The following is a 23,226-nucleotide window of genomic DNA, read 5'->3' on the forward strand; positions in this document are numbered from 1 at the left end:
GATGGAATTGCATGAGAAGACAATTGATGTAATTGTAGATGGGCCTTAAAACAAAAGAGGGAAAAGAAAAAGAGCGTAATGCTACAAGTTCATTAAAATCTCCATTAATCTGATGATAATGAAAGATTTACTGCAGGCAAGTAGGAAAACCTTTCCACGCTTTTTTCAGACTGCTTCTAACAGGCTTCAGCCTTCCAGTGTCTGGTGTGAAGGAATAAAGCAATCAGGCATGACTGAGGTGCTCAGCTAGGCGAGGATCCTTGCGCAGCTTCTCTTCAAGAGCAAGGTATTTCTGTGGTGCCGTCTGCTTTTCTCTAGAACAAGAAGGGGGATATCAGAGAAAAACTGCAGCAGGACATCAAGTAGAATATTTTACAGAATAGCTTCAGTGCTGAGTTCCTGGGGGCTAACTTGCAGACATCCCCTGGGCACTGTACTCAAGCAGTCACTCCCAATACCTGTTGAGCCTCAGCGCTAGAATGTGGATATGGAACGTGGTTTCAGAGTAACGGGCGAGGAAGTCCTCCTCCTCCTCTGCGCTGAGCCGATTCTGGTTTTCCTGAAACCACTGGTCCTTCTTCTGCAGCTCTTCCACCGCCTGTTGGGGGAGCAAGCAACCAGAAGTCAAAGTAATAGAGAAGAGAGCAAGGAGCAAAGGCACACAAAAGTGCAACTCAAAGTTCAGGGAGCTGAGATGAAGGAAGCCACAAATCCGAGCTGGATTATTTTCATAGGAGGCAATAAGTTTGAGATGAGGTCTCACAGAACAAGAAAACAAGGGGAATCAAAACATGTGGAACAGCGAGAGGCAGCAAAACCTGAATGTGTTGCCTCACTAGAGTCAAGAAGCACTGGAGAACCAAATCAGCTCTGATTGAGATGGGGACTAAATTTCACCCTGGAGCTATTTTGTTCTTTGATCTCACATGCTAACAATAAAAAAAATATATATACAGGCATGTTTATGGCTCTCAAAGTAATCAAAGGAGGTTTGTTTCTTGCCTGCCGTCACAATGAGATGTGTGGTACCCTTCTGCCAGTACAGAAGAGACTCCAGTAACAACACATCCTGGATCAAGGCTGGGAATACCTTTTCAAAGCGAGCCTGGATGATGTTAGCTTTATTAATGAGACGATGCTTAAAATCAGTCAGGCAGTCATCTCTGACTCGCAGGGCCTGCTTCTTGGTCATTTTCTCTCTGTGGCCAATTTGAATGAGAAAAGGTGCCAGGTAATCCAGATCCTGTTCCTCTTGTCCCAGGAGCTCATCCTCCATTGTGTTCTTCTGGAGGGGAAAGGACAGAAAAAGTCATGGTCCCATTTACCTGTTTCCTCAAACACCCTGTGATAAAGCAAAGGCCAAAACTCCTCCCCCCCCCCCCGGGAGGAAATAATGTTTGGGTTTTTTTCCTATAGTTTGTTCAAAACTACTGCTATGCATTAGCTTTGCACACCAACCCTTTCCCAATGCAGTTGTTCTTCTGTAGTTTGTTTTCTATCGTCCTTTTTAACATTTCTCCCAATTTCCTTGATTGTAGAGACATCTCTTACACAAAACGTGTTACCCACTGAGGTGCAAGAAGGCCTCTACAAAATGCATTTTTATTTGGACAGAAAGAGATTAGGACAGGCTGTTTTGAGTGATAGCAGCTTGTAGGCTGGCAAATAGCTGGTTCTTGCATCTTTGACCCTGCTTGTGTTTCACGCCGTTAGTTTGGCATGTAAAACCTATTATCACCTTTTATAACCTCTCTATTCAGGAAATCTCAGTCTAAAAACCATTCACAAGAAGCATCTTGGAGGTCTTGAAAAATTGCAAGTAACTATTCTTGTACCTTTTTGTATTTGTCCAGAACATTCATAAGGTATTAATTCCTCAACAGAGATCCTGGAACAAAATTGGCTTTGCAAGTAATAATGAAAACTAAGAAAACAACTGATGCATATCACACAAAGAAGTGCATATTTGCCTAACAAAATAAGCCTTGGCTAGAAAGACGCAGCTTGGAATCCATTATCATACTCCCCCCATAATCCCTATTATCAACTAATCCTTGTTAATTATTTTATTTATTAACTAAACAAAATAAAACAATGATCTTTCTCGGTGATGTGAGTTTTTCCAGAAAGTCAGAAGGTCAGAAAGTCAGAAGGTCATAGCATGATAACATTATATTTTCATGGGAAGTCAATTGAAGCTGTGCTGACTTACACCTGCTAGGGATTTGGCCCAGTACATTTTAATGCTACTAAAAGCTCTTTAGAGATAATTCCTCAGGCAGAAAAAGCTTACTCTGGATTTCTTTGTGTACATATAATAAATACTGGGATTAATGAAGTCTACCTACCATGGCTTCATACTGTTGTCTTCTTTTTTCATTCCTTTCTGTGTCATAAATTGAAACTGACAATTTAACAGTGGTTTCTTCATTCTCACAGATCTTCAAAATATTTAACATCTTCCAAAAAATCAGAAGAAAGACCCCTCAGCTTTCCCACAAAATGACAGTACTTTTACATGCTTGACCTGCTAACAGAGCAGATGCTGCATACAAAAACTGTAGCATAAGGTTAAATATAGAAGATCTATACAAATATGTTAATATCCTGCTGATAGATCAAGCTAATAGTGGTCTTATTTTTAGATTGCTGCTCTGTGTGAAATTCTTGAACACAATTGTTGATATCTTCTGTTAAGAAAGGTCATCTGGAGTCAGAGTCTTGCCACTACTTTTGAAATTGCACTCATAGCTTTGGTTTATTTCTTTGTCTTAACAGGATATACAGCACAAGCAATCTGAATATTTTGTCTGCTAATACATCAAGACTAAGAAATTTGGCAAGGTAGTTCATGAGGTCACAGTGAACTAGCCTCAAATTTCTTTAAATGAAAAATGGACTTTTGCAATCTTGTTCTTAATTATTCCTAGTATTCTGTGCTAATACCGTTGAGCATTCCCTCTCCAGCTCCTTCAGGGGTTCCTCTTCCTGACAAAAACATTTAAAAAAAAAAATCCAATAGCTTTGCCTCCATCTGCTAGAATGGTTGTATTTATCATGAAGTAATTACAAAGACTTCTAAGAACATGGATTTGTTACACGGGTGACAGTGTGATTAGCAGTACAAGCAATGTATTTTATGAAGTGTTTCTCTACAGTTTCTTCCACAAAAACTCACTTCGATATTTCGGATAGGACCTCCTGGAAATGCCTAGCAACTAGATACAACATTACATACAATATCCTTTCTTTTTGGTCTCATTCCCAGGCAAAAGGCAGATATGTTTCTAGATTCCCCAATTCATATGCTGTCATTTGCTCTCTGAAACTGTCTTCCTCCCAGAGAATGAAGGGTAAGAGCAGGAGCTGGAAAGTGTGTGACTCTCCATAAATATATTAAAGCTACATCTTTACTGAACAATGACTGGGTTGCAAGCTTGGTAATTCAGCATGGAGACCAGCTTTGTGACACCAGAGTTTTATTTTTATCACAGTTTATGCTGAGGATGCTTTGGCAACCAGTCAGCTGAAACCATTTCCATGCCTGACCAACTTTGACAACAGTGTGGACACCTCCCTGTTACCTCTGATTCAGATTGCCGGACTTGTTGCTTCAGCTGCTTCTCTTCCTCTGTTAGCTCCTGCAACAATTTGTACAGATGGAGCAGCTTCTTGTCTTTCTCAGAGGACCCCGCCTGGAAGCAGATAAGCTAGTGAAAGGCAGTAGTGCTCTCTGGGTGCATGGGACCAGGTACTCTGCTAACAGAAGTTGGCACAATTCTGCTTCAGTTGATATAGTGACACTGATTCCCACCATTGGAAGATCTAACCCATGGTCACCAGTTTATTAGACTTCATTTCGATTTTGAATCCATCAGCAATGTGAGCCAGATGGCACATCTTGCACTTTGCTGATGCTGCTGTTATTTGGTTGGAATGGGTTTTGCAGGGTTAGAGATGAAAGGATGGCACTCCAGCAATTGCATTCTGTGTATTCTCCCCAAGAGGAAATAGAAACTTTAAAAAAATGTGCATGACATTAAAAAATCCTGTATTTGCAATCTCTGATTTTCCTAAGTGTAATTGTGCAGCATGACTGCAGAATTTACTGGCAGACTTCTGCCCCTGGTTACAGACTCACATTAATGATGTTAGTGGAGTGACACACACCCCCCCCCGCCTTGATTGAGAGAATTCGGCTTTATGACAGCACTCCACTTTTTTGGGAATATATTTTTATTTAAGGCTATCTATCTATCGGCAATGCATTAAGCCTCAGCATCTTGCTCTGCATCTGCAGGGTGAACTCTGGGAGATTTAAGCAATGATGTGACCTAAGAAGTCCATGGCAGAATTGGAGCTAGAAGCCAGGATGCCTGCTTCTCTGGTATAGTCTCTTCCTCAAGAGAGAATGGCAGAGGAAGAAATTTCAGCTTCCCTGCCATGAATCCACAGGACTGAGCCCAACAGTTTCTGAACAAGCATCTCACAAGATCCCAGTGGCTGTGTCTACACTGTCTGATGACCAAGTCTGGGAAGATGACCTCAGGCATGGCTAGAGCAAGCCTTTCATGCTACACTATGCCCTGCGTGCCCAGTCCCTTCCAGCATGGTAGTGCATCTCCAGAGGCATTCGTGTTGTCAGCCTGGAGGCTGTCTGTGAGGGAGGTGTGCAGATGGAGCAGAGGGGTAGCATGGAATATGTCATGCTTGGAGTTCTTCCACTGACATTTCACCTTCCCCTTTGTGTCTTGTAATCTAGAAAAACTTCAAGATATGAGTAGTTTTTGTCCATACCTGGTATGTGATGCACATTTCTGGCGTCATGACGATTTCATTTCCTTTCCTATCCCTCTCTGCTGCTTTGAAGAAATCCTTCTTTGAGGCAGTAATGTATTTATCCTTGAGGTGATATGTCAGGTGGATCATCTCCTCTGTGATCAGAAAGATACGTTCTGCTACATCTTCATCAGCAGGCTTTTCTAGGTTTCTGTGGAAACACTCCTTGATTTGCTAAGGAAGAGTGAAAAGAAAGAGATGGAAGCAGGTTAGACAACACAGAAAACTGGCAAGATTTGCAGAGTTGGGTAAAAACCCAAGGTAAAAATTGGGCTTTTCTGTCTGGACTACGATGGCATCTCTTGGCCCATGGTCCTACTGTTCTTTCCTGTGCCTGAGAAAAAAACCACAAAGCTACTTAAAGCAATACAGAAGTCTCCTACTTGTGCAGCTGAGTATGCTCTCCAAGCTCAAAATTAGATTGGGATGCACCCCTGCCTGAGGGAACTGCAGGAAGCAAGGTATTTTGGAGAACAACAAAGTTTCCTACATTCCCCAACACAGGCAAGGAAAAAGGAGCGTGTTGGGTGCTGGTCCAAAGGCAGGCCACTGTATGGCTCTGTCTTGGCAGGTGAAGTGTCTGAGCCATACTGCCAGATGTCAGATTTCCTCCCTCTTCTGTTCTCCAAATCAGACCTGACTAGAGGAAGAGGTAGATAACCTGCTTGTAACAAATCAGAGTGATGTGATACTTCATCAGGAACCTAAAATGTTATTAGTTTGGGGTCAGAACGTGAAATCATTTGACTAGTTTTGAGTCTTGTGAAGACTGCATTCCAAAATCAGTCAAGCTTTTTTTCTTTCCTCCGACATGCATTTTCCAAGTCTTAGTTTCTTAGTTTCATTCTAGCTGCTCAATGCAGTTTGTGACAACTGGTCACACTGTAGCTCTCTGTCAGGCAAGCAACTGTGAGACACAGCAGCTGAACAAGGCTTGGATGTCTCATCTGCAGTTTTGCCTTGGCTGTGCCCATGAAAATGAACCTAAAGCCCTAGGCAGTATGTTTTGCATAGTATAAATATCACAGTGACAGATATTTTTCTGTTCCTGCCTTGGCCGTACCACTATAGGCCGGGAGTTAATGTCAGTTCTGGTACCAGCCAAGTGTATTTTCTTTCCTCTTTTGCCAAACTCCATGTGCCGGATGTGCAGGAAGTCATCCCGCCCCACGAAGTACTCTGTCATCTTGTTAGCATTTTCAACACGTTTCTGGAGGCCATCAACTCGCGCCTCATTGTAAAACTCCATTGTATGTTCAGTCTCTGGTTCCAGCGATGTATAGGTGTGAGCTAAGGACATAAGAGAGTTTGCATATGTTTTCAGAGTTAGCAACCATAATACAGTGAACACAAGTGTGTCCAGAGGAAGTCTCATTTTCTTCAGCAGCCAATAAATCAAATGCACATAAGAGTGTAAGAAGGGAATGTTATCTCCTCACTGCTGTGTACCAATATGCCACAGCATAAGGATGGCAGGACACCTTTGCAGGGTCACTGCCTTCCTTACACAGTAAGGCAGTAGTGAGTGGAGCCTGGACCCTGCTCATCCCAAACCAGGAATGGGAACAGCCTCTTTGGGCAAAATGCTGCTTTAGCAACAGATCTGATGCAGGACTTTCTCTCCCCAAGCTGCACAACACTGAGAGACCAAACATAATCCTAAGGAGAAAGTTTCTACTTCTATCACCTCTTCTGGTAGAAGTAAACTATATCACCCTATATATGTGATAGATATGTATTTTTCTTCTGTTATGCTGGGGGGCAGCACTGTCCAGGACTGGAAGCCAACAACCCAATTCTCTACTCTCCACTGGAGACGGTGTTATTTATCTCGGCGATTCACCCCACAAGTTTGCTGCCCCCCAAACTTTGGGCTTTTGCCACTGTTAGAAGGGATCCACGTGACGTCCCATCAGCTGCAGTGGCTGCCCAGATGAGCTGGAATACCTTTAAGGCCGAGGAGGTGTCCTGGGCTGAAGTACTCTGTGGTCAGCTGTCTTTGTTTATTCACTTCTCTCATATCCAACATGTCTTCTCGGTTTTTGAACCACTCCCTCACCTCCACTACTTCAGTACCTGGCAGGAGACAAACCACTTCACAACCTTACGTCATTCTGTTGGAGGTGGTAAGATTCATCTGATGAGCTCTGTGTCTGGGCAAGCACCCTGTGCTCCTGATACAGCCAAAGCAGACATCGTATAGTCACTGGAATTGGCCCTGTGCACAGGGGCATTTTGTAGATGAATCCTTATCTACGTTTGAGTAGATGAATTACACCTTAAGAGGGTTTATTCCTCTCCATCACAAGAACTAAAGTAATCAGCTCAGCAGGAGAAGGTGGCACGGCGGATGGCAAGAGAAATTCCATCCCAAATACTTAATGATAGTGTCAGGAGCGAAGAGAAATGAGATAGGGGCATTACACTATCTGAGAGGGCTCAGTACTGTATGTCCAGTTAGGAATCTGCACAGTTTCTTGGGCCAGCTGTTGAAGAATAATGCTTTGGAGTCTAGAAATATCCACTGTTCATAGCTGCCCCTTTCTACGGCTCCTGTTGACACCAATGGGAATAGTGATACTTTTGGATCAAATCAAACCAGCCTTCCATTTCTCTGAAGACTGAGCAGAGAAGCAGCTGACCAAGCAGCTGACCTGCGACACTGAACAGCCTCACCATTGGGTGTAACCAGATTAAAACTCTCACAGGAACCCCCTAGCAATGCTGGAAAGCTCTGGTGCTTGACAGACAGCGAGCATGATGAAGTGTTTGAAGATGTGGTAGGTAAGTCCCCCACAAATGTGAAAGAAGGATGAGAAAGCACAAGAGAGACTCTGCCAGAAAGGGGACCGCCTCCCCCTTCCCATCAGCACACCCCAGGGTGTGTTTGCTCAGTGCATTCAGTGTGTTCACTCATCCCTCTTACAGTCTAAGTCTGCGTAGATGGTGAGGCGTTTCACCAGCCCATTGCCATTCAGGTACGGTGCCCATTTCTCCAGTTTTGCTTTCTTGTACAGGATCACCTTCCTCCCCTGGGAACAGCGGGTCTCAAACTCTGCAGTGGGCAAGAGAGGTGTCAGAAAAATGGACTCCCTTGTACTCAGCCCAAGGGAAAAGAATTCAAGAGGGAGAAAACCATGGTCTAAGGGAAACCGTACATTTATTGATTGCGTTCAGCTGCCAGTTAAAGCTGTTCACACCCTGCCTGTTGTGCTTTAATGTTATAATAGTATAATAACTCTTTTCTCTCCCAAAGCAGGTATTTGACAAATGCAGGGGCAGTACCTTGTGCATAGCAGTAACAGGAAGTCCAACCCACACAAAATCATTCAGCTAGCAGGAAAACACAGTGAGTGTCAGTGGAAGTGTGAGTGTGAGTCTGTCTGTCTGTCTGTCTGTGGGTGGGGTCCCACCCAGGATGAGACAGTGCACTGTGTGCAGACATTCAAACCACTAGCTGTTGCTGCCTTCATCCACCGCACTTCACTGCTGTACCTTGTCCACCCTGAAGGGAGAACTCTTGAGTGAGATAAACGAATGTCCCAAATCCAGTAAAAGGTTAGCTGGGGGGCAAGCAAAAGGCAAAGGAAGAATACATACCTCTGGGAGAGATCTGAATTGGGGCTACCCACGATGGAGGCATGTCAAAACTCATGTCTTCTTCCTCCTTTTCCTGCTGAAACAGAAGCAGAGATTTGCATTTTTGGCAGCTTCTCTTACTGTGCCAGGAAGCATTTTGATTCTAAAGAATGCAGTGCAGCAATCAGAACTCAGCTCATGCGAGTCTGCACTGGTTCTGGGGAACGTGGTGGCACAGCTATGAGGGCTGTGTTGGTCACACACATCCTGAGGACAAAGGCAAGCAGCACACTGCAGTTTACGTGGAAGGAGAGCTTTATTGCATCCCCACACTCTCACTAGTACACCCCTACTCAAGCCTAATGAAATGATCTTCTGGCTAACACTCATGCTGGATAGGGGACGAATGTGACAATTGTCATTCAAACTAATGACCAGCTTGTTTTATGCAGACTATGGAGGGCACTTTGCTCTCCAGTTATGGGCACAGGTTGAGGAGAGTAGATAACAGGAGGGAACGTACTGTTATTGGCGTTCCTCCATCCTGCTGTGCTGGTGCAATGCCTGCTTTATCATGCTGTGTTCTCCCACCAGGACAACAAACCATTTTTTGCTTCCAGTACACAGCATTTTTTGGTATATTAAGAGTATATACATTATTTCTACATCTGGTTGGCAACTCCACCTAGCAGCCAGGAGAGCAGGGTGCTGACCAGCAGAGGAGTGTCCAGAAAAATTTCAGTTTGTATTTTATTTTTTTAAATTATTTCATCCCAAAGGTAAATGCACTGGAGGCCTACAGAGATCCCTAGCCACTTAGGACACCAGAAGTACCACTTGGGGTCCTGCTTCAAAAAGCATCAGAACTATTCAAGACTGAGAAAAAATCTAAAGTGCCAATCAAAACCTAGCTACAGCAATAATGATCTGACCTGGAGAGGGCAGCAGGCAGGCAGACATGTGTGGGCCTACGAACACATCAGTTTGATACAGCATCCCCACTGCACGAGAACCATCATTTGGGTCACTCACCATATCATCCATGTCCCTGTCAGGTAATTCCTTTTCCTCCTCAGCATCTGGGAGCAGCTGAAGAGGCTTGTTGCTCCCCGAAAACAGAGTTTCCCAGCGGACAGCGTCACCCAAGTCAAAGATGAGATCCTAGGCCATACAGAAGAAACCCACTTAACTACAGGGCAGTCTTGAGGGCCTGACACTAAACTGGACACTGCTCCTGCACGTCTGTGGTGCTCTGGACCTGGCCGGGCATCAGAGAGTTAAAGGATTCTAGACAGACGCTGGATCTCAGTGAGGCGGGCTCATGAGACCCTTGGCTGGCTGGTGGGACCCCAAAGACTGCCCCTGTGCCTAGAGGGCTGCAGACCCCTTACCTCATGGTGCCTCTGCCACAGATGAGAGGAAGCTGCTGGAAACGTTTCTGCCTCCTTCCTCAGGGCTTGCATAGCCCCAAGGTCTCGGGCTTAAAGTTGCTCTAACTCAGACCCTTGCCTCCCAGACTTTATATCAGCTGGGGAGTAGCTGAGGTGTGGGAAGAGCCTAATCAATCAAGATCTTTCCTGCCTTGAGCCATTCCTGACAGGCTCAAAATGTCCTCTGCCTTAAAAGCTGTTGTTTGACAGAATGAGTGTCCAGCCGGCCTTAAAAGCTGGTATTCCAGCACTGTAGGGTTTTAATAGGTGTGATCCGCATTTGCTAGCTCAGGGTCTGGGGTGTCCTGGAGTAGTTCCAGAGTCTATGTAATCAGAGCAACACAACCAGAGCCAACACAGGGAATAGTTAAGTGGAAACTGGGATCACCACTGATCTTGGACTTCCCCAGGAGTTGGGCCCAACTGTCCCTCCCACACACAGGGTGCTTAAGGGCTCGTTACCTTGCAGCCATTCCAGCAGTCCTGCATGTTCACCCAGTAGTTCCTGTGGTTCCAGACGCTCTCAATCCCAAGGAAGTGTTCATCCATGGTGCTGTGGCTGTTTCCCGTGAAGGGGTTGATGAAGAAGGTCTCGGGAACCTCCCTCTTCCCAGACAGAACCAAAACCCATGCGTGCACCCGTAGGCCATACAAAGGGTCACACTTAGGCTCTTCCACTTCCTGTAGCACAGAGGACAGAGCAGTAATTACTGCCATTTTATTGTCACTTTAGTCTAACCCAATGGCAATCTTATTCTCTCCTCTGCCCACTGCTGAAGATCTCCAGGCCCTTAACACTCTTCAGAAGAGTAAGGTAGTACATACCCAGTACATATTCCTGTGCCAGCACACACTGTGTTCCCAGAGGCCGAGTGCTCATGGCCATGATCAGGGTTGTGTCATACTTCACAGTGGAGGGTGGTGAGCTCCTTTCTTTGGTCAGCCATTACCTGTGTCTCAGCTCTTGCTCCTGGAGTTTACAGTGAGGTGGACCTCGCTAACTCACCGTGACCTTCTCCTCTTCTCTTTCATTGTTCTTTTGAGCAGCTTCAGTTTCTGCCTTCTTCTTGGCCTCCTGCTGAAGCTCAAACTTGCTCTGCAGATCCGGTGGGGGCTTAACTCTATACTTGTTGGACTTCTTCACCTCCTCTTTTGGTACCTGTCTCCGCAAAAGCAGGGTATTGCTGTGAAACCCAGCAGAGATCAAGAGAAAGGAGAAAACGTATGGCTTACAAGTACCTCCCAGTTCCCAACCCTTGGCACTTTGCAGTATTGGACCCGGTGAGCGGGAACGCAGCGAAGCCAAAGAGGCCTCTTAAGGAACTGTGGAAAATCACTCAGAAGATCCCTTTGGTGAGGTTCCTCCTTGGTACAGACTGAAACCCAGTGTGGATCTGAAGCTGCTCCCCCTAGCTCAACTCTGGAGCTCACTGGAAATGAACAGGCTGAGCATGCATGCTGGGCTCCTCCCTGCCCGCTCACTGCAGGTCTCACCTCCTGTGGTTTCCTGAGCAGTGGGCACAGCTCCAGAGTCTCATCCAGGGTGCATATCTCGCGGGTGGCATACCCATGCACGCAGTAGGCATCATACCCAGCCCCAATCAGCATGGAGCACAGCAGCACACTGAAGTCAAAGCAGTTCCCTTGCTGGTATTTCAGGATGGTGGTTGGGGAATAGAGTGAACTGGGCTTGAAAGAGAAAGATGCGTGTTAGCAGTGCTTGTCTTGTGAAGCTGAAACACACACCAGGCAGAAAGCAGGAGAGAGAGAGGGCATTGCCCATATCCCTGGGCTCTGCACCCACAGGGAATCTGTTATATAAAATTCCTATATAAGGCACAGACCCCAGAAGTCCCCTCCAAAGTGGTCTGGGGAAATTCTGACCCCAAATCTGGTGACAAATTTACCAGGACAAGCTCATCAAACTGCTGAAAACCTAATGCTAACCACAACTCTGGAGTAGGGCTTACCTCCATCTCTAGCTGGTCTGTCTGCAGCATTTCAAAGCAAAAGACCCATAAGCTAAATTATAGTTCAAAAGAGGGAACGTATTCCCTTCTGGCCCTCACTGTTGAGCAAGCAAAGGGATGAATACACACATATAGAGAGGTTCTACATAGTCTACTCCCAGATCTCAGACATCACCTTAGGTGATCAAGGCAGTCTCCATCTGCTAAATGGAGATACATTCTCTGTGGTCACAAAGTGCCAGAGTTCCTCTTGAGATCCTGGGACTCCTGGGACACACTTGGCCAGCATGGAGCTGGTGGAGGCTGTTTGGGGCACTCTGCAGGGCATCAGCAGTCCTTCCTAGCAAAGAGTGTGCTTCCTTTGCCTTAGCTGATTCACACCAGCCAAGAACTTGCCCCAACTCTGGCATCATCCCTTCTTGCCAGTCTAGAAATTTCCCTTCACCCACCCCAAAATATCCCTAAAATTGGGACAGAAATGTGTAAAGCCCCTAAGAACAGGCCACTGAGGTCAAGCATCATCCCCTAGGCTTTATACACTCCTTTGTTCCAAGGCATCTTAGTCTTTGGAGGGGAAGCCTGTCAGCCATTGCAACCGACAGCAGACCAGCTGGTCATCCGGGGTGACTGAGAGCAGGGTCAGGCCCAGTCTTGTAGAAATGGTGCTTAATTGCTTGACAGGTAAAACACTGTACATGTACTGGGATTACGGATCCAAACAGAGAGCACAGGGCCTGGGAAAATCGGGAGGTTGCCTAAGTAATGAGGGGATGATGGAGGGGTCAAAGACCTTTGTAATCCCAGCCACTGGGGTTTCCACATTGTGTCCTGCTGAGAGGCCCTTCTGTCACCTCCGTTATGGGGTTGTTTCTGATGGGACTGCAGGCCCTTTCTTACCGGTGTGATAGGGGACCTGAGGGGCTCCATGGTGAGGTAATCAGAGACGAAGCTGGCACAGCCATCCCAGTGGTACAGCTCTGTATAAGGCAGCAGGGTTGGCCTCACTGTTGTGCTCACAAACTTCTGTAGGGCAACAAGAGGACTTTGGTTAGCCAACAGATGCCTAGTAGAGCCTCCTGTCCAAAGCCATCCTCAGACCACCCCTGGTTGTTGCAGCTCACATTCAGGACCTGCCTAGAGCACATCAACAGCATCCGTAACCCTCCTCACCTGTTCTGAGACGGAAATTGCATGGGGTTGAGAGGCCATCTGCTTGCCTGTGGCTAAAACTTCAAGCTCATCTCAAACACATTACAGATGCGAGCCAATTCTTCTCTTAGTTTTCAAGCAAGATAAATAACTACTGCCCTTTCCAGCTTTTACATCCTCCAGCACTTTTTGCCTTTTATGTTAATGATATAATAAATGTTGGGGAAAGCTGGTCCAAAGTAGCAATTCCAGATGCCTGGGGGAGCATCAGGTCCAGAACTAGACAACAGTTGTGCAGTTTAGGCCCAGTCCTAAACAAAACCAAACCACAAACATCCGCATTTTCTTCCTTCCCTATAACTTCTGCAAAGTTCAGAATAAGACCTAACTCTGGATCCAGACTCCATATCTATGACTAAGCCTGAGCCTTATCTATTTCATGTGTTTCTTTTACTTTCCTTTATGTTTCTGTGGTCTTTCCTAAGCGTCACGCTGCAGGGCTGTGAGCTGCCTGCAGCCTACATGGCACCACCACCATGTGCATGGTACAACGCACTTGTGGATTTGGACAGCCAGGGTGTTTCCCGGGTGCTGTGTGCCTGCTCAGAGTGCTGTGGGCACAGCAAGCAGGTTCCCATTCGCTTTGGCCAGGAGGGAGGGCAGGAAGGGCTGCTGTCCTTCCCCAGCATTCGGCACTATGGAATGTGGCCCAGCCCGACACCACCCCATACCTCCACGCCACACTCGTTGACCGGGTGGAGGAAGAGCGGCTTGCGGTCAGGGCAGAGGTGAGTGTACTGCTGGAGGAAATGGTCAGCGATGTGCAGCAGCTTCTTTTCCTTCAGGGAATTTGTCTTGTATGAGGACGGTAACTGGGACGTGTCAATGGAGCTCCAGTCAAAATCACTTCCAGGGCAGGAGGAGGCAGAGAGACACAGGTAATAAGCCGGGAGCAATTTGGGCAAGATGACCTCCTATCAAAACATGGCAGGGGCTCCCTGTTTCCCAGGGAAGAAACATGGATCATATCTAAGGACATGATTTTGACATAGCCAAGCTTCTCTGGAGTGATGGCAAGCTGACATATACCCAGAGGCTCAGGGGATCTTTATAAGGTGTCATGATACAGCAGCGAATGAATGTACAATGAAGTGAGTTACCGTCTTACTCACACGTGCCCACTCTTGGACAAACACACCAGGCACGGGAAACTTGCTCACTCCCCTCCCTGTGCAAGGGGACCACACGTGTACAATCTCCCCATGGACCCAAAGGGACCGTCTCTGCTCATCCCAGTAACTGAGAGACACATGGGACTTACCGTACATCACTTGGGACACAGACTTGCTCCAAGGACACCTTCGTCTCCAAGTCGTGAAGTTTAGCACTGATTTCCAAAGCCTTCAGCTCTTCTTCTCTCTGCTCCTCTTCCTCCTGCTCCTCCAGGGCCTCCATTCTGCCTCCTCCTGGGCACTACAGAAATGCATGCACCAGGGTGAATTCAGGGGTAGGACCCAGATATACAGCAATACAGAAGTGCTCGCACTCTGGCCGCAGTGGTTTAGTACGTGAGCACAGCTGAGACAGCCAGAAGCGTGATTCCCATTTCTGTGACAGTAAAGTCTAATCACTGAATTTGAGTTTGGGCTGAGCTTGGTAAATAAGTGGCTACATGTTCCTGCCCCCCCCCCCCCCAAGCATGGGGGAGACAGAAGAACGGGAGGAGCCGGGCTTGGTAGGGCACAGTACATCCCCACATTCAGTCTCAGGTCATGGTGCATCCCCTGTTTCCCGTGGCCGTGTAAATGCTGCATCCTCCATCCTGCCTGGGGTGCTGCCAGCAGGAAAGCAGCTCCAGAAATCCACTGGGCACCTACCCACAGGCCACGGCCGAGCCTGCGGGCTGCACGGAGCCTGGCCGGCCGCTCAGGGGCCTTGAAGGGAGGGGGATGTTTCGCAGCAGTCAGCAGCCTCCAAGGACGGAGGGCTGTTTATATTATTCATTTACATCTCAGAGAGGTTGGGGGCTGTTTGTTTCCCGCTCCTTGCGGTCAGGCTGACCCCGTGAGAAGCAGACAGTGAGAAGGAGGCGCAGACCTTGCACTGGGGGGGACAGGGGGCGGCGGGACGGGGGACCGTCCCGGGGCCCAGCACTGCTCCCCGGCCTCCGTACCACCCCGACAGCCTCTCGCCCCTGCCGCTCCTTCAGCCCCACGGCTCTCAAGACCAGGCGGGCTGCAGCTACTCCTCTCCCGCCCTCCCGCCGCTTCCCCCGGCCCCACCGCCTCCGCCTCACCGCTGCTGCCGGGCCGGCGCACCATGGCAACGCCTGCCGCAGAGGCGGTGTGGGGCCGCGGCGGGGGCCTGCGGCCTCTCCCGGGCCTCCCCTGGGGCCTGCCGCTGCTTCCCCCCCGGGGCCTACCCTCAGGCCTACCGTCCGCCCCGCCCGGCCTCCCGCCACCCCGGGCAGGTGACAGGCCACTACCAGGCTGCCCCCGGGGCTCCTCAGGTGCCCATCCCGCACCCCCTCGGCTCCTCAGGTGCCCATCCCGCACCCCCTCGGCTGCCCCAGCCCTCCCCACCACTGGCCTGAGCATCTCCCTGGTTGAAAGCTCCCGACACCCGCCCCGCTGTTGTTCGGGGAGAAGGCATGTTTCTGGTGGCAGCCCTCTCTGTCCAGAATATTTTTCTGCAAAACGAAGGGAAAGTGGCCAGTCCCTGCCTACCAAGACGGCCTTGCCACCAGCCCCTTGGAGATCACAAGGCTCACCAGTGTCGCTCTCTTTTTAAAAAAAAAAATTAAAAAAAAATCCCCACCCCCCCATTCCTCATCCTTTTCCTTTATTGCTTTCCAAACCTGCGGGCTGCACTGCCTTTGCATCTCTAAGCAAGAGTCTGTGCAAGCTTCTGTCACGGGTAATTGCTTTGTAAAATACATAATGGAAAGCAGAGATTCTCACCTAAAAGCTGGCAGCAGTGGGTGGCAGGAGGCCTTTTTAATTTTTTTTTTTTTTTTAATTGGTAGTTCATTAGGCTGTAAGCAGGGTCAGGTGCTAAACACTTTTGTTTTCTGGTTTTCATTGTGGTTAGGAAAAAACCTGTATGGATGGATGTTCATATTTGCTGCTATGTTATAGTGACTGCAGCAATTAAAGCTCTGAGAATGCACAGAGTATAGTCAATATATATCAAGAAGCATCACTTTGAGTGACTACTGCTATTTGCAGCTGGTTACTGTTTCCCAAACAAAGCATGCTAGGACCAAGCCCTCATCCCTCCATCTCTCACCACTACTTCTCACCAGATCTTAGACGTCAGAAGTCATTAAAAAAACAGCCGAAGCAAATGTACGTTGTGGTTGCGAAACCATGCGTATTCAGTATACACAGTTATCTGGCCTTCGCATGTGCTGCTGTGGTATCTGTTGTTACTGCTGCGTCAAAAGCAGGTACCACAAAACCAGTTGGATGCACAAAACCCCAGATTCCTGGGGATTTTGCAGACACTCCCCCCTGTTTGGGTTCCCATCAGGGCCATGAATTGAGTCAGCGTTCATGAGCTGTTGGCTAATCAGAAGGTCCGTCCGTGCCGGAGGATGGACTTTCACAGAGTCCTTTCCACCCCAGCCGCAGCTGAAGGATGCTAGGCTGGCTCTTGTGCAATCGCAGAGGCAACGTGTTCGTGTTCGTGTGGGGGAGAAGGATGAGCTGCCTGAAAGCAATATAAGGCACGCGGCAGGGAGTGTGAGAGCAACCCAGGGCAGCGGTGAGTGGAGGAGCATAGAGTGGCCTGGTGATGGTAAGTGAGATGAGAACAAGGTGAGATCTTGATGCTGGTGGGACCTCTCAGGACTGCTGCAGCGAGCAAGGAGCAGAGCAGGGAATAGACCCTCCTCACCTGGAAGTCCAGCGGTCACAGCTGCTCAGGGTCGAGCAGAGGGGGTACACAATGTGCTGCCAGACCAGAGTGGGGCTTTTGGCTTTGCCCCACTCTCAGTGCACCTGCAGGGCAGAGGGGTGGCAAAGCATCACTCCAGCCACCAGCTCTAGCTGATTCCTATCTGCGTTTCTGATAAGGAGACTCCAGTGTCCAGGGCTCATCCAGCACTGTGCCATTCATTTCCCTAAAGAAATCCATTATCTGTACCAATGGGAGAGATCAACTTGATCTGTGGCTTTGTAGCATTAATTATAGTTGTGTTCAAGGCTTTGGGTTTTTTTTTATCCCGTTGTCTCCTTGTTATGGATATGGGTTACTGGAAAAGCAAGGATCCTTTTGCAAATCCTAACTCTTCAAAAAAGCTGTAGTGGGAAGAGGGAAACTCCTTTCCTCTTTGGGGAGCCTGGACTGATGCCTCAGCTGTGCCGTTTTACTCAAAGTGCCTGTTCTTATTGAAATGTGGCTTTATTACTGCCAGCGCATCCCTGCAGGTCCGAGGTCTGGTTTCTCCCACCCACTCTTTCTGGAATAGGTACCTAAATTCAGGACAGTATTTGACCCTTGTATTATCCTGGTGGGGTTGGGGGGAGGCGTTGTTGATCTGTCTCTTTGGTATAGGAAATGGCTTTGTGCCATTGAACCTAGAGTTTTCGGAGGAAATACAGTACAGAAATTATTGCACCCATGCTTGAGGGTTGGCTCTTTCTGAATGACTGCAAACATCTCCAGTGAGCATGCTAAAAACCTGAGTTACCCAGAGCCTGCTTGTTTTTACAGGAAAGGACTGTGAGATGTTTGCTGCTGGTCTCTGCCCTCTGCCTGACTGATTGCAAAGGCAACAAGAGTGAGTCTCCCTGTACACTGTCCCTGCTGGGTCACAGACAGGTAGTATGGAAAGGAGAGGTGAAACCCTCACCTGATCCATGTCCAGGTTCCTCATTCAGGACACTGCTGAAGGCTGCTAAGGGGGGACAACAGAGCAGGGCTCAGGGGAGGCAGGAACTGGGGTGCAAGAGCTGGCAAAATAGGCAGAAACCTCAGGCTCTCCATCCCAGCCAATGTACAGTATATAAGCCATGGAGATGGACAGAGGTGCTGTGATGTGCCACCACTCTCCTTGCTAGCTGGTGGCAGGCTCCATAGCTCTAATCCAGATTACGGCCACGCTGAGGAGGTCTCCCAGGCTCTCAGTCATATCCCCCCAGGCAAGCTGAGGTGGTAGGTTATTCCTCACATGTGCCTGCTCTGGCTCTAGGTGAGGATCTCAGCCCTTGAGAGCTGTGCAGGGCTTCATGCTGTGGGGCAAGTTCCCTCTCGTGTCTCTCATAGGGGAGATATTCTTGCTGCATTTCAGCTTACTCGCCCTTCCTTTGCTGCAGGTGATCTGGCGAGCCCAAGTGGCCTGAGGCAGGGGGTTGCCCTCCATCTCAAGAGGAGCCTGGACCCCTGCCTGTCAAACCTGTGCCAGCACCAGGGAGACTGCCAAGTGATGGAGGACAGACCACTTTGCAGCTGCAAACCGGGCTTCACAGGGGCATTCTGCCAAGGTAGGGCTGGCAATGTTGGTGAGCCCTGCCCAGTCTGTCCACAGGCACCAGAGGGAAGGGTGATGGGCATGGTGCACTGGTGTTATGACTGCTCTCCACTGCAGGCTCCAGGAGCACGTCCCAGCTCCTGGTTCAAGTGCATTCCCCACCACCACCACCATGTCCTGACTACACGTTGGTACAAGACCATGTCACAGGCCATTTCCTTCCTCCCCAGAAGTCTTAATTCCTCTAAGAAGGAAACCTTGGCTGTCAAGAAGCCATGCTGTGGTGTAGCTATGTCAGGGCAGCAGGGCATGCTGTGGATCACAGCTGCCTCACAGTCTCGGCACAACCACATGGACTCCAGCATGGTTACAGTGAAGGCTCCTTGCAGGCACTGGCCAAAAACTGTGTCTTGTTCATCTGAAAGAGAGGATCGCTGTCTGGTGCCCTTGGCAAACTGCAGTGATTCTGTAGACAGCCCTTGAAAGGGGCCAGACCCACAACATCTGCCTTTGATGTCTTGAGCTTAAGGACTCTGTGTGTTCAGAGGAGTGGCACCCATGGACTTCTGCAGGTCTTAGGCAACCAGTAGAAAATGACAGATCCACATCATTAACTTCTGTGCATTCCCAAAGATTTGTCTTTTGCCCAGTGTCTCTGGAGAGCCCTACCAGCAGCCTCCAACAAGGCTGGGATGAGGGTCTGTTGAGCTCGGTGGGACGGTGCTATCCCATAGCTGACCTAGGGCTCCTTCAGGCCTCTTCCTTATTGCTATTGCAGATGGCTTTTTCCCCCAGATGTGGTACTGAAGTTGGCCTGCGAAGAAGAGCACATGAAGATGATGGTGAGGAAGGAGGTGTTTGAACTCTTGAAAATCCCCCAGGAGCTTGTACACTTGAAGAACCGGGCATGCAAGGTCTCAGAAAGGGAAGAAGAGGGTGAGCTGTTTTTTGCAGCCACTCTCACAGGTGAAAACCACACTGCCTGTGGATCAATAATTCAGGTGAGGATCCAGCAGAGCCTCTCTGCATAGCTCTGAAGCCGTGAAAGGAGCAGACATGCTGAGTGGAGACAGGAAGAGGAAGCCCCAGGGGCTTTTCCTTTTATATCTAGGTGCTGTAAAGTTCTCATTCCCCTTGGAAGGCTTTCCTGAGGGCTGTCAGAAAGCTCTTCTGCCTCCACCAAACCCCTGCTGGCAGCACATCTTGTCTTATTCAGCAGAGCATGGAAGTCTCAGTGTGCTCTTTACTAGCTGGTAATAGCCCTCAGCTTTCTGGCAGCGTCCTCTAAGCTCTGCAGCCCTGGCTATAGCCCCTTGGTCCCTCACTGGATTCATGGGTCAGGGAGGGTGCAGAGGAACTGGTGCTTCAGCTCTGCATTGCACAGGGGGGTCCTTACCTGTGGTCAGTATGCTGACTCCTGCCTCCTCCAGTGATTGTTGCCAGTAGCCCCTGGACATGGGGTTTGTGCAAAAACCCCAGCAGATATCCAGCAGCTATAGCTGAGTTGCACCATCTGAACTGGAGCTTGGAGCTCTGTCTGTGGACTTAGACATGGTCTGGAGACTTAATTTCTGTGTCGTTCCAGCAAAACAGATCTCACGTGTCATACTCCAACATCATTGAGTCAGAGCGGGAAGCACGCGGGAGCGTGATCTCCCGGAGTTTTCAGCTGGAGGTGCATTTCTCCTGCGTGTACGCCTACGAGCAGGTGGTGAAACTGCCCTTCGGTCTCACTGCTGTTGACAAGTGAGTGGTCCCTCTTCACCTTGCTGCTGACATGGTATCTGTGAGCTTATGGAAAAATAGAGGCCTTTGATGAGGTGATCTGCAAAGGCTGTGGGGAGCCACTAGAGAGCTCTGAGAGCAATGCCACATCAAGGTTCCTCCCTTTCTCTTACAAACATAGTTTTTCAACACAAGGTTTGGGCCTGGGACAGAGCCAAATTGGGACACGCACAATCTACTTTTCTCCTATCCACAGTGCTTGAAACCAACTAGCCAAAAAATAAAAGGTGGGAACTGGAAGATGCCCCCACCAGGTCCCTGTGGAGGTGCAGGTTAGGACCCCCTGGGTTGCCTTTCTCATAGCCCTCACTGGCCAGCAGGTCAGTGGGACCCCCTGGAGCTCCTTGCCGCTGCCCACACACAGCACAGACATACCAGCTGGGAGGCAGCTTGGGGCCCAGCTGTCACGAGGCTTCACCTGGGAACAGAGGCACATCCAGAGTCAGTGCACCTGTGCCAGTGGCCTTACTTGTGCTATGTCCTTTCTGCCTTCTCGTTCTGCTCGTGAGCTCTCCTCCTCACCTCTCTTCTCAGGCTGGTGCAGTTCATGGTCAGAGAAGGACACTTCAACGTCAGCATGAGACTGTACAAGGCTCCCTCCTACCTTCAGCCCTATCACCTGCCAGCCGTGACCATCCCCATCACAGACACGCTCTATGTCCTGCTGAAGATAGAAGGACAGCACCAGCTCAAGTACTTCCTACTGAGCATTGAGGACTGCTGGGCCACGCCAAGCGTGGATCCCTACCAGGATGTGCGGCACGAGCTCATTGAGAAGGGGTGAGTGGAGTGCCCGTAGTGCATCCAGTCTCCTTGCACCATGAGCACAGTCACATTTCTTTGCTGGATGCTAAGGGCAGGTTGCTGTGAGGGAGCACTAAGCAATGACACCATCATTGCTCATAGGTGGAACCTATGGTGGATACCATCGTTGATTAGGTGGAACAGCCCCATAGATGAGCCTCCTAACTGCCCTGAACTGAGCCCCCTCTCCTGACCCTGCTCTACTGCCAATAGTGCTGCCTTCCCTCTAGCGTTACTCCTGGCAGCTTGGGAGGCAAAGGGCAAGGAGGGGAGAGGGAAGACCTTGCTGGGATGTGCATAGAGGTATCTGCTGAAGAGCTTGCATTAGAGGTGGCTGCAGCCAAGCTAAAGCCAGTAATGTGGACATCCAGGAAGTGGGAGCCACAGCCAGGCTCACGCCACCTGGGCAGAGCAGCTGTGGCCCCACAGAGCAAGACAAGAGCCAGCTCCTGTGCTGGTGGCAGCTCCTACCTGAGCTGGGCACAGTGCAGGGTGCCAAGGAAAGGCATCCCCACCAGCACTAAGACAGAAATAGTCCTGTTCAGCAAAGCTTGGGAGCTGCACCCAATCCTGTGTGCTCTGGTGTCCCAGGCTGGGATGCTCCCCCTTGTTCGCCACCTGCTGACTCAGCCATCATGTCCTAGGTGTCCCCACGATGAGACAGTGACATACCTGAACGCTATTGGAGAGAGCACTACTGCCAAGTTCAGCTTCCAGATGTTTCAGTTTGTTGGTTACCCCGAGGTGTTCCTGCACTGCCATGTCCGGCTCTGTCTCCCCGGCAGCCCAGAGCCCTGTGCCAAGGTGAGCTCTCGCAGTGGTCTGCACTGTGCCCTGTCCAGGCAGGGGAACTCCCTTTTCTTGCCCTGCTGTTTGGAGAAGGGGCTCTGCTCTGGTTTCGGGTGCCTCAGCACAATAAACACCTCCCAGCAGCAGGAACTCACCCCAGTGCCCTGAACTAAAGGTATGAGGGCTTGAACCCACCAGAGCTCCTTTCCCTCTTCCCTATGTCTGTTGGGTATTTGCAGGAGGAGAAGCTTTATGCTAGGACTTGGGGAGGAGCAGGCTAAGGTCCTTCAGGAACCAGCTCCTCTCATGCTCTGGGGTCTTGACTGCTCCCAGGCTGCAGCCCCAACTGTCCCTCTGCCAGGGGGAGACCACCAGGACAGCTCTTGTCTCCCAGAGCAGGCTTCTCCCCTGCCCTCTGGTCCCATCACCCTTCCCTTGGCTTTGTTGACAGCAATGCCCCAGGCACTGGAGGAGCAAGCGGGCGCTGGCAGATGACTACAATAAGATTGTCTCCTATGGGCCCATCCACGTGCTGGCTGCTCCTTCTTTGGGAGCAGAGACCCACCATTCCAGGACTGACCAACAGGACCTGGGGGGTATGTATGTCCCTCCAGGGAGGGCACAAGCAGCTCACAGACCCTTGCAACTCTCTAGCAATGCCAGGTTATTAAAAAGGGCTGCTAAAATCACTGCCCTGCACAGAAGCGTGGAGTCTTTCAGGTATGGCCATGCACGGCATGCTCCAGAAGCTAAACCAGCACAGAGAGGTTAGCTCTGCGTGAGCATCTCCGTACCAGGCACAGGTCAGGCTGAGCAGGGGAGCTGGGCGGGAAGGGACCAGGAGCCAGAAGGCTGTCGGTGCAGCACCTCAGGTTAGGAAGGCTGGGTTTTCACAATGTTGGACCTCCATATCAACCTGGAAAGGCAGGCTCCTTCTGAGCACCAATGTCAATCCAGGAGATCCGAGCACTGGTCCAGGACCAGGGCTGGGGGCAGGCCCACCTACAGCATAGCTCAGACCAGACATGAATGCTGAGCTAAATGGAGCCCCTGGGCAGCAGGTGTGGGTGGAGGCCCCAGGTGAGGCCAGTTGGGGTGACCAAGTCCTGTTAGCGCCCTCAGGGCCCTGAAGCGCCCCCAGCTCTGGCGGCTCTTACCCTTCACAGGAGATGACCTCCCCCGCATCTGCCCCCGGCCAGGAGACGCCGTGCCAGGGCTCAGCATTGGCTTGGGGGACCCAGATGTGTAACCAACCTTTCTCTTCAGCAGGACCCAGCCTATGGCTCCCTGGGGCCCTTATCCTGCTGTGTGCGCTTGGTGTGCTCACTGTGGCTGCTGTGGCTGTCAGCATGAGGCGGCGAACAGTGTAGAAAATGGCTGTTTCCAAATAAATGTGGCAGTAGCAGAG

At 49.6% G+C, this 23,226-nt stretch overlaps 2 protein-coding genes across 2 annotated transcripts; one reads left to right on the forward strand and one right to left on the reverse strand.

Moving 5' to 3' along the window:
• Positions 1-223: 223 nt before the first annotated feature.
• DRC7 (dynein regulatory complex subunit 7) lies at positions 224-15,589 on the reverse strand (the record flags this gene model as incomplete). Its single annotated transcript, XM_082319626.1, has 18 exons — positions 15,550-15,589; positions 14,289-14,433; positions 13,699-13,882; positions 12,716-12,841; positions 11,343-11,537; positions 10,855-11,007; positions 10,311-10,529; positions 9,451-9,579; positions 8,440-8,515; positions 7,766-7,894; positions 6,787-6,915; positions 5,903-6,129; positions 4,798-5,013; positions 3,585-3,695; positions 2,349-2,459; positions 1,091-1,285; positions 459-598; positions 224-314 (listed from the first exon to the last, which is right to left on the reverse strand). The coding sequence occupies exons 2-18, from the start codon at positions 14,420-14,422 to the stop codon at positions 224-226; spliced, it is 2,565 nt and encodes an 854-aa protein (XP_082175752.1). The 5' UTR covers positions 14,423-14,433; positions 15,550-15,589.
• On the forward strand, positions 14,667-23,188 carry LOC309593913 (uromodulin-like; the record flags this gene model as incomplete). Its single annotated transcript, XM_082319064.1, has 9 exons — positions 14,667-14,702; positions 17,684-17,750; positions 18,286-18,453; positions 19,236-19,441; positions 20,026-20,186; positions 20,760-21,005; positions 21,674-21,833; positions 22,270-22,414; positions 23,088-23,188. 9 exons carry the CDS (start codon positions 14,667-14,669, stop codon positions 23,186-23,188), a joined length of 1,290 nt encoding a protein of 429 aa, XP_082175190.1.
• Between the last annotated feature and the right edge of the window lie 38 nt (positions 23,189-23,226).

The sequence above is a fragment of the Platalea leucorodia genome (genome assembly GCF_965183815.1).
Source record: "Platalea leucorodia genome assembly, chromosome: 8".
Taxonomy (NCBI): domain Eukaryota; kingdom Metazoa; phylum Chordata; class Aves; order Pelecaniformes; family Threskiornithidae; genus Platalea; species Platalea leucorodia.